Raw genomic sequence first — 13,802 nt, 5'->3', positions numbered from 1 at the left:
ATACAGACATGTAGTAGGTCAAGGTACATGCTAATGTCATGCTACACAACTTTTTTTTTGTTCATTTGTAAGAAAACTAATAGGGGTCCTTCATCCCGCCTCACTTTGATCACTGCTCATCCTACTCACCCTGTTCCAGGAGTGCTGGTCTCAGAGAATTTAGCTGGTGATTTCCCTGGGCTTTCCTGGGACGCCTCGAACATGAGGTACAGGGACTGTGTCTGGGGCAGGTCACGCAGCTGGGACAGGAAACATGGAGGGTTTTTAAGAGCAGAGTGAGCTAAGCTCTGTGTCAGGCACTCTGCTGTCACACAGCACACACCCTTTGTGTAATCCCTTTTACACACTAACAGGTTTATTACAAAACAATCATGACACACAAGCTGAGGCACACTCAACGCCACAATGTGAGACCTTCATCAGAGTCCTGCAGGAAATAATTTGTCTATAAAAATGTGAAAAAACAGGTGTACAGTATAGACCAGGGGTGGCCAACTCCAGCCCTCAAGGGCCATCAACAGGTCTGGTTTTCAGGATATCTCTGCTTCAGCACAGGTGGCTCAATCAGTCGTTGCTTCAGCACAAGTGGCTCAATCGGTGGCTCAGTCAAAGACTGAGCCACTAATTGAGCCACCTGGGCTGAAGCAGGGATATCCTGAAAACCTGACCTGATGGTGGCCCTTGAGGACTGGAGTTGCCCACTCTTGGTGTAGGAAAACATCCAGGTTAAAAGTCCCTTCTTTAAGTTTAGCGTGTGCCCCTTTTGTTTTGTTTTCTATCGGAAGAAACATTTACTATTCATTGATACAGTAAAGAAAATGTGAGAACACCAGCTGCTATATTTCTATATTATAGGTTTACACACATTGCACCTTTGTTCCCCCCTTATAATAATCAGATTCTCCATCTCTTTAGCTAAGTTAATGACTCTCTCCTGTGTGTCCTGCCCCAGCCAGGCTGGACTTACCGGAGAGCAGGTTCCGGTTTTCTCCATGTATTCCATACTGTACGTGTTCCCATATTCTATATCTGGAAAAGAGAAGAACAATGCAAGGGTGATTCAAGTAAACTATTGGCTCCCCATGTATGTTACATGTACTGCCCATACCCAGACAAAGCTTCCCTCTCCCACTACACACACATAACCCCTCCCCATCCCCCTTGTGTGTTCATACATGGTCTCTCTCCCTTTCGTCTAAGATCGCATACACTATGTGTGTGTGTGTGTATGTGTGTATGTGTGCACTGTGTATGTAAACTGTGTGTGTACACTATGTGTGTGTTTACACTGTGTGTGTACACTGTGTGTGTACACTGTTCTGAAAAAAAGGCACCCCTTTGATTTTTTTGTCATATCTTGCAGAAAAAATGTTCAGGACAATTTGAGCAATTCTAGGTCACAGCAGAGTATTACATTTAAGAATTATCTGATGATGTAATAAACATTCTTTCAAATTGGTGATGGCGTGATGACCTCATCAAGTGCACAGTTACAAAACAGAGGAAGAATGATGGTCCCGATTGCTGACAGAAAAGGTTTTCTAGTAAAGGATGGTCACTAGGTGGACTGAAAAATGAATTGGTATCATTCAGGAGTGGGAGCAGCTGGATCAATGCGTAATCGATTATGCAATCAGACAGCGGGGTTCTCGTCTTCAGGCGCGCGTTCAAGCAGAAGAAGGACATTTTGAACACATACTTGAACCATACTTTATACAGTAGTAATCTTAGTGTTTCAGATTCGATTATACCAGTTTAACACATTTACGATCTACAAAGGAAAAAATCCTATTTCTCATTGAACATAAACCTCCCTCAGCGTATCTGGTACTTGTTGGCATAATACAGTGACATCAATTTAGTTCATTGTCTACATTGTGCTTCTTGTATAGTGTTAATCTACATAACAGACCTACAATTGTGCACATTTTCATGGGGTTTGAACGAGAAATGTAGAAGATATGATGAAAAACAAAAGGGAGCCCCTTTTTTCGTGAACACGGTGTACATGTATATGCTCTTTGCCTTACATAGTAATACACACTGCTTTGCATGTGTCATGATACTCTCCCTGCTGCACGACCAGAACTCAATTAACCACTTCACTGCCAGACACACGCACAGGACAGCTCTATCTAGCCACCCACTGCTGCTAAATATTAACCCCTGCACTCTTAAAGAGTTTCAGACATTTTTCCCCATTATCCCTTTACTGTACGAGAGCTGTCGTGCTCTGCAGCTGCTTACTAATAAAGAATTGTGAGGACTAGCAATGTTCCCCCTTTTCCTGCTACAGAACTCTGGTGATCCCCTGCGTGCAAAGGTGAGCTCAGGTGATCCCCCAAATCATTGTGTCTCCCTCACCATCTGTGGAGCTATGGAACTGGTCCTCAATAACAAAGCTGGTGAGGTCGGAGGGCTGAGGGTAGTCATGCTTCTCTGGTTCCAGGTCCACGGCCATGCAGGTCCATTTCTGACTGCTCACTGAGGAGGCCAGCTTCTCCTCGTCTGTAGCGTGGTCCTCAGAGGTGATCACCGGTGGGGTGTCCGGCGTGGAGAGGCACATGAGCTCCTGGAATGGACATTTGTGTAATACCCATGATCTGTTAGTATTATATAGTGATGCCAAGCACACACTGAAACATACAGTAACATTGTAACATAGTAGTTTAGGTTGAAAAAACACATATGTCCATCAAATTCAACCTTTGATAAAATTAGAATTGGGTGAGATATTCATCCTATATTGATAGTTATATTGATCCAGAGGGAGTGACATATATAAATATATAGGGCTGACACACATATAGTGAATATATATCCCTTCTCGGCTTTACTCGCTGGCCCTTCCCATTCTATTCTGACAGAAGGGTCAGCGTTTCACGCAATGTGAGTTGAAAACAAACCCTGATACACGACTCAGAAACTATTGAGAAGACGGAGTTTGACACGATCACGCTGGGAGTAGATACATCAATGCAAATAAAAGTATGTTTTGAGTCAAATGTAAGTTTGTTAATTATGTTTTTTTTCATTCCAGACAGTTAAGGTCACAAAATAATACAGTCACAACAGTTCATACGTTCTAACAGAAAATGTTCATTAAGTAATGTCCTCCCTTACTCCTTCAGTGACAGTGACAAGATCACATGATGACCGTGCACAGGACAGTACCCTGATACATTGACGCAAAGAGACACTAGATAAAAATAGTTGCATCAATTTGACTGTAAAATTACCTTGACACATCTCCCCCACTGTGTGTGTCATCATACAGATCAAAGGTATAAATACGCAGTATATTAAAATCAGATTAGTAGTATGCATATTATGTATATCAATAAATAGACCAAAGTATACATATTGTGTATATTACACACAGACGTCACTTTACACACCTCAGAGCCGTTTTCATTGACAGGGGATCGCTTTGGGGACTTCTTCACCCTAAAAGTGTCACTGCAACAAAAGATGCGCCAAATTAAGAAAATGTTGAGATTTGTCCCCAAAAACCCTGAGAAACAAGGGCATGTCCTGTTTATAAAGCCCACAGGTCACAGGGTTACACCGGTGCCAAAACGTAATGTAATATGACATGGGTCAAACACACGACAGAAAAGAAGATCCCATTCCTGTATGTTTATTCCTGTGTCTGGCTCACCCATAGCACAATACATGGAATCCTTGTGTAGTAAATTGTATAATAAAGCTGAGTTGGCGCTATATAAAAATTAAATAATGTTAACAGGGATGCACACTGATAAAGGGCCAATGATTTCTCAAGTCAGCAAACAACTGGGAAACCTAACTTACCATATGAAAATGTGTGTGCCGCTCATTCAACTAACGTGTTACAAATCAGGGTCAGTCATTCTACTATTAATGTGTTAAACAATTATGTTTTTAATGTAAAAATTTGGAAGAAAAAATGCACGGGAAATTCATGGAAAATTCTCTCGCTGGTTAGTGGAACATTCTAAAGATTTGTGTATTTGTGTAAGAGAGGTAACAAGATCAGAGTATCCACCATAACTGTCTTTGCCAATCGGAATGTTCCATTTTCTGCTTTGGGATGTATATATTTTGAGATCTGTGCATGAGACACGTGCTGTCTGATCACAGGGAATTGGAGCATTCTGATCAGTTAATATCACAGCTCTCATTTCTAATAATGATCATTAAAACAGGTGTGTAAGACTTCAATTCTATGTCTGTGTCTCCATGCCCCCACCGCACAGTTCTGTGCAAATGCTTTTAAAGTGCCACCCAACCCACACCCATGAGTGTAACTGCACTGACAACGTAAGACTCGTCACTATCACGCTGCAGGTCAAGGTGCACAGAAGTGGTAGAGAGGACAGAAGGAGACGGACATGCCTGGAAGATGACAGACAAACAGCCCGTGCTGGGAGAGGGAAGGTCACAGGATATAGAGGTGATACAATGAGAGTGCACAGATAGAATGATTAAGGTGAAGGTTACTTACAAGAGAGAACAGACAGATACGACATCTTCTACCATCCTATAGACACAGAGACAAAGAGACAGACAGACAGAGGGCTGTGTACATACACACTGTGACACAACCTGTGCCGCCACCACAGTGCTGCACCCACATATACATCTTACTATGTTTTAACCCCATCACTTCCAATGTAGTCTGCACAACACTGGTCAACAAGCTAAAGCAAACATTGTGCTATGTAGCCCTACACCAGCATTTTGTAACCTTTCTTTTGGTTAAGGAATCCTTTATTTATAGTGCGTCTGAGATCAGATGCATTGTAAGGAACCCCAACCCTCTCTAATAGCGTGTCTGAGATCAGATGCATTGTAAGGAACCCCAACCCTCTCTAATAGCGAGTCTGAGATCAGATGCATTGTAAGGAACCCCAACCCTTTCTAATAGTGCGTCTGAGATCAGATGCATTGTAAATTCTTCTGTATTTGGTACAATTTTCAAATGACCTGAAAATAGCAAGGAACACTTTAGGGATGCCTGGGGGAACCCTGGTTGAAAAACACTGTCTTACACTGCTTAGTTAGCTACAGACAGCTTGTTTTCTGCAGACACCCTGTTTCTGTCACCCTTTCGTGAGAGGGATGGACTTTAAAATACTTAGGTCCCATTTGGCTTTGTGTCACTAGTTAGTATCCAAGGGTGAAGAACATGTCTCTCACTAGTCTATGTTACTGTGCCGCTATATGGGGTGTTAACTCCAAATGGCAAAGATCCTCTTTATCACAATGTCACTCTGTGGTCAAAAAAACAGAACTGATAAGAACCAGGTCCATCAATATGTAGTGGATGGGATCATTGGTCCCTTCAATCCTTTGTGTCACTATGTCACAGTGTCTCAATGTCATAAAGTTCCACTCCAGCAGGCAGGGCAGACTCTCTAGGCCAAAGGGCTTATCTGTCTCAAATGTCTGTTTCTTGTGTGTAATGTGACTGGTGTGGGACAGACATATGACTTACGTTTTCAATGGCGTCTTCTTCTTTTTAGTTGGCTTATTCCCCTCTCCGCTGTTCTGCTCGGAACCACTTGTCGGTATCTCAAAGGAAGCTGGTGATTTTGCAGGGGACTCTGCTCTGTGGGAGACTGGTTTAAATAGTTCTGGGGGCTCCTGGTTGGCTGAGGATGACTCTGGCATCCTTCCACTGGAGGAAAAGGGGTTAAAGTTAGGATCATCCCACATATCCATGTTATAAGTGTAGGAGCCTTTGCTGATGGGAATGTCAGCAGATTCAGCAGGAATGGGGCTAGGAGATCCAGGAGGTTCTGGCTTCTCTACAGCCTTCTTGGCCTTGGGTTTCCTCAGGGGCATTTTGCCAGAGGGTTTCTTGCCCTTCCTGGGGTGAGGATGCCCCTCATGTGCCTCTTCTGAATAGTCGAACTCCAGCCTTACTGCCTGACCAATCACGCCTGGGTTCTCTGTTCCTCCCGTGTCAGAGGGGGTTACCTCTGGCCCCTGGCGAGCGAGTAACGATAGCAACTCCTTCTCAGTGGCTTGTGGAGGGCAAGGCACAGGCGGGTCACTGAGGGAAATGCCCCCAACACTCACCTCTTGGGGATCCACGGAGGAAACCTCAATGGGTGAGAAGGTTGAGATTTGCTGTGCCTCCACTAAAGGTAATTCTGTTTCTATTTGGGGCAGGGCAAGGCTGTCCCCTGGGTATGCCTGCAAGCCCCTATCCACCTCTACTTCCTGTGACTCTCCTGTCACTGCCTGCTGTGTATCCTTGGTCCCGGGAGCTTCTGACTGCTTTTTTGCACCCGTCGGCTTCTTCTTCAGCGACGCAGGACGGGGCTTCTTTGCTCTGCGGAGGGTGCTGCAGGCACTATCGGATCCCCCGTGACTCCCAATCAGGTCCTCTCCCTGGAAGTCCGCGGCCTGCAAACTAAGGGAGCGTGAGAGGGTGGTGCGGCTCACGGGCACTGAGTCCGTAGATTTGCGGCGTATTCTGGCCGGGACCTCGGAGGAGCTGGATAAAGGATCCACTGGCTCGACGCTAGCAAAGTCCAAGTTGTAAGTGCCACTGCTGGCTATGGGCTTGTCCTCATCAAAAACTACTGAGAAGGAATGAGAAGGAAGGGCGGATGGGAGACTCGTTAGTGCATTCAGCGACAAACATCAGCAGTTCACACATTGTCCAAGCTGGACTCCAAACCTATAAAGCAGGAGTGGCCAACTCCAGTCCTCAAGGGCCACCATCCACACGTTAGGTTTTCAGGATATCCCTTCTTCAGCATAGGTGGCTCAATCAACGATGGATATCCTGAAAATCTGACCTGTCGGTGGCCCTTGAGGACCGGAGTTGGTCAGCCCTGTATATAGGGTGATATATGCGTGTTTATCCCCCGTTCCATGTTCAAAGTGACTGAAAATGTGTATGCTATAAAACTGAAATGGAGAGAGCATCCCCCTTTCATTTCCATAAGGCTGTAACGGGGTAATTCATGAAACTGCGATAAAGATAACGGTCATTATTATACGGAATCGCCCAATGAAGTCAATGGGAGTTCTCGTGCGATAGGTCCCCAACTCGCACTAGCGCAGTTTAACTGATAACCTCCCAAGTGTGCAAATAGAAAAGTGGTACTATGGGTGTGAAAATGAATGTGTTAATGTCATTACACTTTGACGACTGCCCCCGTCCTCCATTTATAGAAAGCCTCAATCATTAGCAGGACTTGGGCGCCATCTGAAAAATAGCGCCATGATTGTTTTCTATTGATCGACCTAAACCGTCACATCTTTTTTTATAGAAAATATAATTTATTATAAATGGGTTACTTACTTTTCTGCTCCTAAACATAAATATAGGCCACGTCTTTTTAAATAGTATCTACACCGCTTGGCACAATGTTTAAAAAGCTTGTTTGACAACAAAATATATAGGGCCATACTTATTAGGAACTGCTACTCAATAGGATCCCTGTCGTACCAGACGACACCATCAAGTCTATTCACTAAAATGGGCCCTAAAGTACCATATTTACTAAGCCATGCTGGCAGCACTGCTTAGTAAACATGGCTCATTACCTCGACTTTTTTAATTAAACTGCAAAAGAGGAATATTATTGGATGGCAACCACACTCCTAATGTGTTTTGATGCCCCTGCACTACCCACAAGCCCGTACAAGCCCAGATCCTGTGGAAATTGCTCGGAGGATGAAGAAGTTTGGTTTGAGTTCAGTTCACATTAATCAGCTCATTACAAGTCACTAGTCTTTAAGACGATGGTGCGCAGCGGGTACAAAAGATGCACGTGGTCTCTGGGATGGAAGTTACCCCTCACATTGGATTACCTATGTCCTCAGATAGTAGTAGAGGTTGGGGAATCTCCTCCCCTTCCTGATTCGACTGCGGCTCCTGCGGCTTCGGCTCTACCTGCTCCTGCGGCGGCGGCGGCTGCTGCTGCTGCTGCTCCTGCGGCTCCTGCTCTTGGACTTCTGGTAGGAGCGGGACGGGGACCGGAGGTGCAGATTTCACTGGAGTGGTGGATTCCGGGGTCTCGAAGGCTTCCTCCGAGTCTGAACTCCTGTGCGCCACAAAAGGAGATGCAGTGATGGGGTGGGGGGGAAGAAAATGAGGAAGACAAAAACGGAGGGTGCAAAGGGCAAAGAAAGCTTGGGGGGGGGGGGAGTCAGATGTTAGGGAGAGAAGGTCACTATTCGAGGAGTCTGGGGTTAAATTAGGAGGATTGTGAGCTCAGCAGATGAGTGATAACTGGTGAACGAATGAGTCACATGTTACAAAAATGTGTTGAATAAGAACGTCCCAATAATGGTTAGTATGTAAAAAGTAAGTGATCTGATTTTAAAGTAGCAATACTGCCTAGTTTATATATATCAGCATAGGTGATATATATATATATATATGTATATATATATATATATATATATATATATATATATATATATATATATATATATTGTAATGTATATATGTGTTAATGTATCTATTATTATTTTTTGTAGCATTGGAACCGGGGGTCACGACTGGTTGAACTACATTAGTTTTAGCTCTGGGAGATACCAAAAAGTTACCGGTGCAGTTACAGGTGTTCTAATCCCCATTCGGGAATCCAATATAGCCGCAAAACTTTACAGGTCCTGCGGGACAAAAGAAGTATTCCTACTGGATGGCCGTTCAAATATTCAGTAGGGAGAACACTGGTAGCCAAGTGTCTCGGGAACCCCCAGCGCAAAAAATAACGCGGTTCAGCTCAGGTGGACTCTTCCCTCTAATGTCGTAAACAAAATAGGTTAATCTGGCTGGATTGCTGGTTTAAAGGGGGGAGTCTCTGTTCTATACATTATTTTGTCAAATAAAAATAGATAAGAATACGGAAAGCGCCAATTATACAAAATATAAAAGCACCCCCGCACGTCCGGGATCCCTCTTCCAATTACTGGCCCATTAACCTCTGACCCAAATGATTCTAAATATGCTGAATATTATTCTTTATTTTTTATACAGTACTGACGCAGTGCTCAGAGTTTTGCAAAATGGCAGACAAGCCTGGTTATACTGTACAAACACAGTCTCAACACTAGAGTAATTGCTACAGACATGTATGGGGTTGCCAGGAGGCTTCTCCAAAAATACTGGACACGATGGTGAAAAGTGCGACGCGCTTGAGACACACACATACTCGAGAGAAACACACACACTTGAGACACACATGCTCAAGACACACACACCTCTCTCTGCTCCATGCTGTTTCCTCCTCTCCTTGGCCCCACCCTCAGGCTCCTCACACCTCCTGATTGGCTGCATTACCCTGCAGCAGCCAACCAGGATGGAGGAAGCTGCCCAGCCACCTAGCAACAGCCCTGCTCTCTCCCTGCTCAGGGAAGTCCTGCAGCCCCCCCAGACGGTCAGGTCACTATGTCCAGAGAGGTAATACCGGACACACACATGTCCAGTATTACCTCTCATTTTTTACTGGACAGAATGTCCAAATACAGAACAGTCCGGTTCAATGCTGGACACCTGGCAAACCTAGACATGAAAGCAAACAGTTTGCAGAAGAAGGCCCTGCCCTGCAGAGCTTACAATCTAAGCAGTGTAGTGGGCGTTAGTAAAAATCATTGAATACGTCGATTCATGAGAGTGGGAGAGTGAAGGAAGAAGGAGGACGAGCATTATATGTAGTGGGAGAGGTTGGGCCAGCATTGGTGGAATGGCTCCTAAAAGTCTTGCCTGAAGACGTGCCCTTGTATTTGAATAATACGTGTTGATACTGGAATATACACAAAAACTGGATAATTTTTGGCCCCACTCTGGAATAAATGGCTTCGAGAGCACAGCGGGAAATGCTCATGTGAGCATTTCCCCTTCTTAGGAGCTGTGGGTGAGAAACCCTGTTTTATGATCTGCCATGAAAATAACATGTGAATAGTTTATCTCTATCCCATTGGTCTGCCTACTGCTTGGGTTTCTCTTAACGTTATTTAATCCAGAGACGGTAGCAAGTAGAGCCCGAGAAGTAGAAGAACCAGCATATTGCAGGTTTAGAGCAGGGGTGCTCTAGCCCCACCAAACAGGTGAGGTTTTCAGGATATTCAGCTTCAGCACAGGTGGCTCAATTGGTTCCTGCTTCAGCACAGGTCAAAGACTGAGCCTCTGATTGAACCACCTGTGCTGAAGCTAGGATTTCATGAAAACCTGACCTGTTGGGGGGGCTTGAGGACTCAAGTTGAGCACCCATAGGTTAGAGCATTTAAGGCAGGAGGAACCCCAAGCTGATTAAGTACCGTGGCAGAATGACTACATGCCTCGGGTCCCCTATAAAAAGGTGTGTTAGGGGTTAATGGGGATTGGATGAAGTTAGAAAGGATATGAGGTGTTGGGTTGTCTGCTTATATATTGTATCCCTTACCTTGTTCCGGCTTCTCTGTCCAGACAACCGCGTGGAAGAAGCCCCCCCCCCTTATATATTTGGCTCTGTTTGATTTATCCAGTGATGGTTATCTGTTGGGTGAAGGGTTGTAGAAAAGGCAGCATCTTGGGGTTTCTAATGTGTCAGCTGGTTGTGTGGACCTTGCCCGTTTGGCTCTTTGGTGGACCTCCTGTGGTGGTAACGAGGGAGGCGGGGACATACGAGGCTAACGCACCGGGTGTGGGAGTGAGCTCCCAGTAATGTGATTTGATCTGTGTCATCAGGCTCTTGGTGGCGATTTGGGGTTCAAGCCACGGGTATCCTGGGGGCTTTATAGTGTATGGTGATTCAGAGCAAACTGGCGGGTCCCTTGGGAAGTTAAAATGTTGTGTTGTATATTGGTTATTATGTTGTATTTAATAAATGCTGTGATAATTTATATCCACTAACTACTATGGTGTCAGTGTATTTGTTCAAGGTTGGGAAGAGGGGACAAAATCCGAGGCTGGGTAAGTCAAGGATGAGCATTTTATATGATATTTTTAACTGCAGTTCTGCTAAGCACCTGTGAATGACCAGTTTATTAAGACAGCTCTCCCTTTATTAGAGAGGTTATGAGAGCTTTTTGTAGGTGCAGCAGCGTTAGGACCTACAGATGGGCCTTACCTTGAAGTGGTTGTAAGATTAAAATACTTCGGCCAAAGAATTGAACTAAATGACCCATGCTCATAAGCAGATAAGTATTTAACTATATAATGTCTAGTTAGATGTAGCACTAGGGCTTTATGTCTTTTGCATTTTATATGTAGGGTGAAAGAGAATGCTGTGTATTGTTTCTACGATGTGTAGGGTAGATCCAAAGAATTAAGGAAGTCCCGCGCCTTTTACATTGCAAGAATAAACATCCAGCTGTTCCATCCCCAGCACCTGCTCGTCTGGGTGTAAACACCAGGTGACCAGAGACTTACAAGTTAAACCGTTTACCCAACACTGAACCATTTCAGGTCTCTGTATACATTTATTCCAACCATGTGACAGCAGATGCAATCATGGGATTTTTTTTATGGTGTTATATTGTGTTCCATATCAAACAACCCTCAGCCGCAAAATAAAAAGATGAAGAGTATGTACGTGAACTCAATCAGTTTGTAGAGAGCTGGAAGTCCGAGCGCACACAGGGGGTACATTTGTAGCAGATGAGCCTGTAACCTGTTTAACAGACCGAGCATTGTGTCCGCAGACTCATTCCTTCCCTAATGTGTTTTCCAGCTTCAGTGAGGGGATGTGATGCTGGGGAATATGTGAGCATCCAACAGCAATTACAAACCATTCTGGCAACCGAGAGGTTAAATGGAAAGTGTCTGCAGAATGCACACAGGGCAGCGAAAGGTAAACAGTATCAGACCTGGCAGCAGTCACAGCTGTACCCCCTGGCTGTGTCTAAAAACAGTATCATCAGTGCAGCAAGAAAACCCGTTCTCTGTCGTCTGCTGACACCATTCCTGCCCTGTGTGTGCAGGAAGGGAGCAGGAATAAATCTGACAAGAGTCACACACACACAGACAGTTAGGCTACGCTTATAGTGCTGGCGACGGTCGATGGAAAATCAAATAGAGATGACTTCCAGCGATCGCGACCAATCCGTCGCTCCGCGCTTACTATAAGCGCACGCGACGGCGGCAATGCATTTGTTTTGCCGCAACATCGTTGTCGCCGGCACTATAAGCGCAGCCTTAGGCTTATGGGTGGACAGACACACAGAGGACAACTTTCTACAGGACACAGAATTAGATTGTAAGCTCTGTGGGACATCTTTCTCGCAATGTTTACTTTTATACATGAGGCCTTTAACAATTTGCTTTATATTTCCCTGTATTCTGTCTTTAGGTGCTTTATTCTTAGCAAGCGCTACAATCTGCGTACACACAGGAAGCCAGAAAAACAGCGAGAAACACCCAGCAGATATACACACAGATACATGAACTAACACCCAGACAGGAAATACACCCAGACAGAGAAACACAATAACAAACAGATATACGCAGAGAGCTGTCACAACAAGCTGGACAGGTGGAGAACTGCTAACGACAGCGACCTCTCTCTAACGTAGCCTCTTCACATCCTTGTAACCCAGGGGTGGGCAACTCCAGTCCTCAAGGGCCACCAACAGGTCCGGTTTTCAGGATCTCTCTGCTTCAGCACAGGTGGCTCAATCAAAGGCTGAACTACTAATTGAGCCACCTGTGCTGAAGCTGCAACTGATTGGACCACCTGTGCTGAGGCTGGGACTGATTGAGCCACCTGTGCTGAAGCAGGGATATCCTGAAAACCTGACCTGTTGGTGAGCCTTGAGGATTGGAGTTGCCCACCCCTGTTGTAACCCCTCACTGAACGTGAGTTACATATTTTCAGCACAACAGGCATCAGATGCCCAGAACGCTCTGCTTTGCACGTAATAAGTTATAACCTGGGGGGACGATTCTCTGACTTCAATGAGTTCTCCCTGGCCTAATTAATTCCTAATTAAATCTGCGCCCAGTGTGTGGGGAGGGTGAATAAATGAGGGTGTAATATGTTCAAGGACAGAGAGCGCTGGCAGCGTCAGGTAAACACGACTCCCCTCTGGGATGCCAGGATCCCTTCCCGGCTTCTGCCTCTGTGCCCCCATCAGTGCCACATTCTCCTACTGCTAGTGCATAAGCTCAGGACTTCCCTGATGATTTCAACGTAGAACTGCACAGACATGTTATGTGGCTGCCCCAAAGAGCTTACAATCTGATTGTTAGGCTGAGATTATAGTAGGAGCGCATGGCGTCGCGACTGCCTGTCGCTGGAGCGATCCGTGGCCTTTGAGTTTTCGATGACGCACGCGACGGGGAGGCGTGGTGGAGGGGTGGCCGTGATGTCACGAGGCTGGTTCGCCCTCATTGGCTGAACCGCTCAACTGACCCGGCCGTCACGCGACAAAGACACATTTTTTGGTCGGCTCAAAATTCTGCCGCACCGTCGCGCTTCCTCGCGCGCTCTATGTCCGGCCTCATAGAGGGGCCGTATGTCGCTCGCGCCGCGCGCGGTCGCTCACAGTATGGACGGCGCCTTAGTATCTGAGACAAAGCGAGTTGCCCAAAAAGAGGTGTTAGAAACAGACCTCATCCACTTCAGAGACCAGTGCATTAGCCATAAGAACACTCCAACTAAAGCCAGATACCGCGTTAATTTGAGATGTTGCCTAATGTTTGTTTTTCACAGTCACTGTACAGCAATAAGGGGAAAGGGATAAGGAATAGGAAAAGGTAACCCCGTAACTCCTGGGGGGTTATTGATGCAATGCTTCGGGAGGCCTTCCTGCAGGTTTGGTTATTACAGAAGATGGATCTGCACTCTGGCCAACGGTCAGGATTTGCCTTC

At 45.5% G+C, this 13,802-nt stretch overlaps 1 protein-coding gene across 15 annotated transcripts in view; it reads right to left on the bottom strand.

Annotated features, from left to right (window-relative positions):
* TACC2 (transforming acidic coiled-coil containing protein 2) overlaps positions 1 to 13,802 on the bottom strand; it is an 83,674-nt gene that overhangs the window by 15,292 nt on the left and 54,580 nt on the right. For 13 of the 15 annotated variants that reach the window (XM_075612087.1, XM_075612073.1, XM_075612076.1 and 10 more), the window contains 6 exons: positions 7,816 to 8,048; positions 5,480 to 6,575; positions 3,399 to 3,459; positions 2,365 to 2,572; positions 968 to 1,029; positions 130 to 239 (listed from right to left, as the gene is read on the bottom strand). In XM_075612087.1, the coding sequence (XP_075468202.1) occupies positions 130 to 239; positions 968 to 1,029; positions 2,365 to 2,572; positions 3,399 to 3,459; positions 5,480 to 6,575; positions 7,816 to 8,048 (1,770 nt within the window). The remainder of the gene's footprint in view (positions 1 to 129; positions 240 to 967; positions 1,030 to 2,364; positions 2,573 to 3,398; positions 3,460 to 5,479; positions 6,576 to 7,815; positions 8,049 to 13,802) is intronic. The other 2 variants (XM_075612080.1, XM_075612078.1) reach the window with 2 other exon arrangements.

This window comes from Ascaphus truei, chromosome 8 (assembly GCF_040206685.1).
Source record: "Ascaphus truei isolate aAscTru1 chromosome 8, aAscTru1.hap1, whole genome shotgun sequence".
NCBI classification, from domain to species: domain Eukaryota; kingdom Metazoa; phylum Chordata; class Amphibia; order Anura; family Ascaphidae; genus Ascaphus; species Ascaphus truei.
This window is presented reverse-complemented; position numbering and strand designations above follow the sequence as displayed.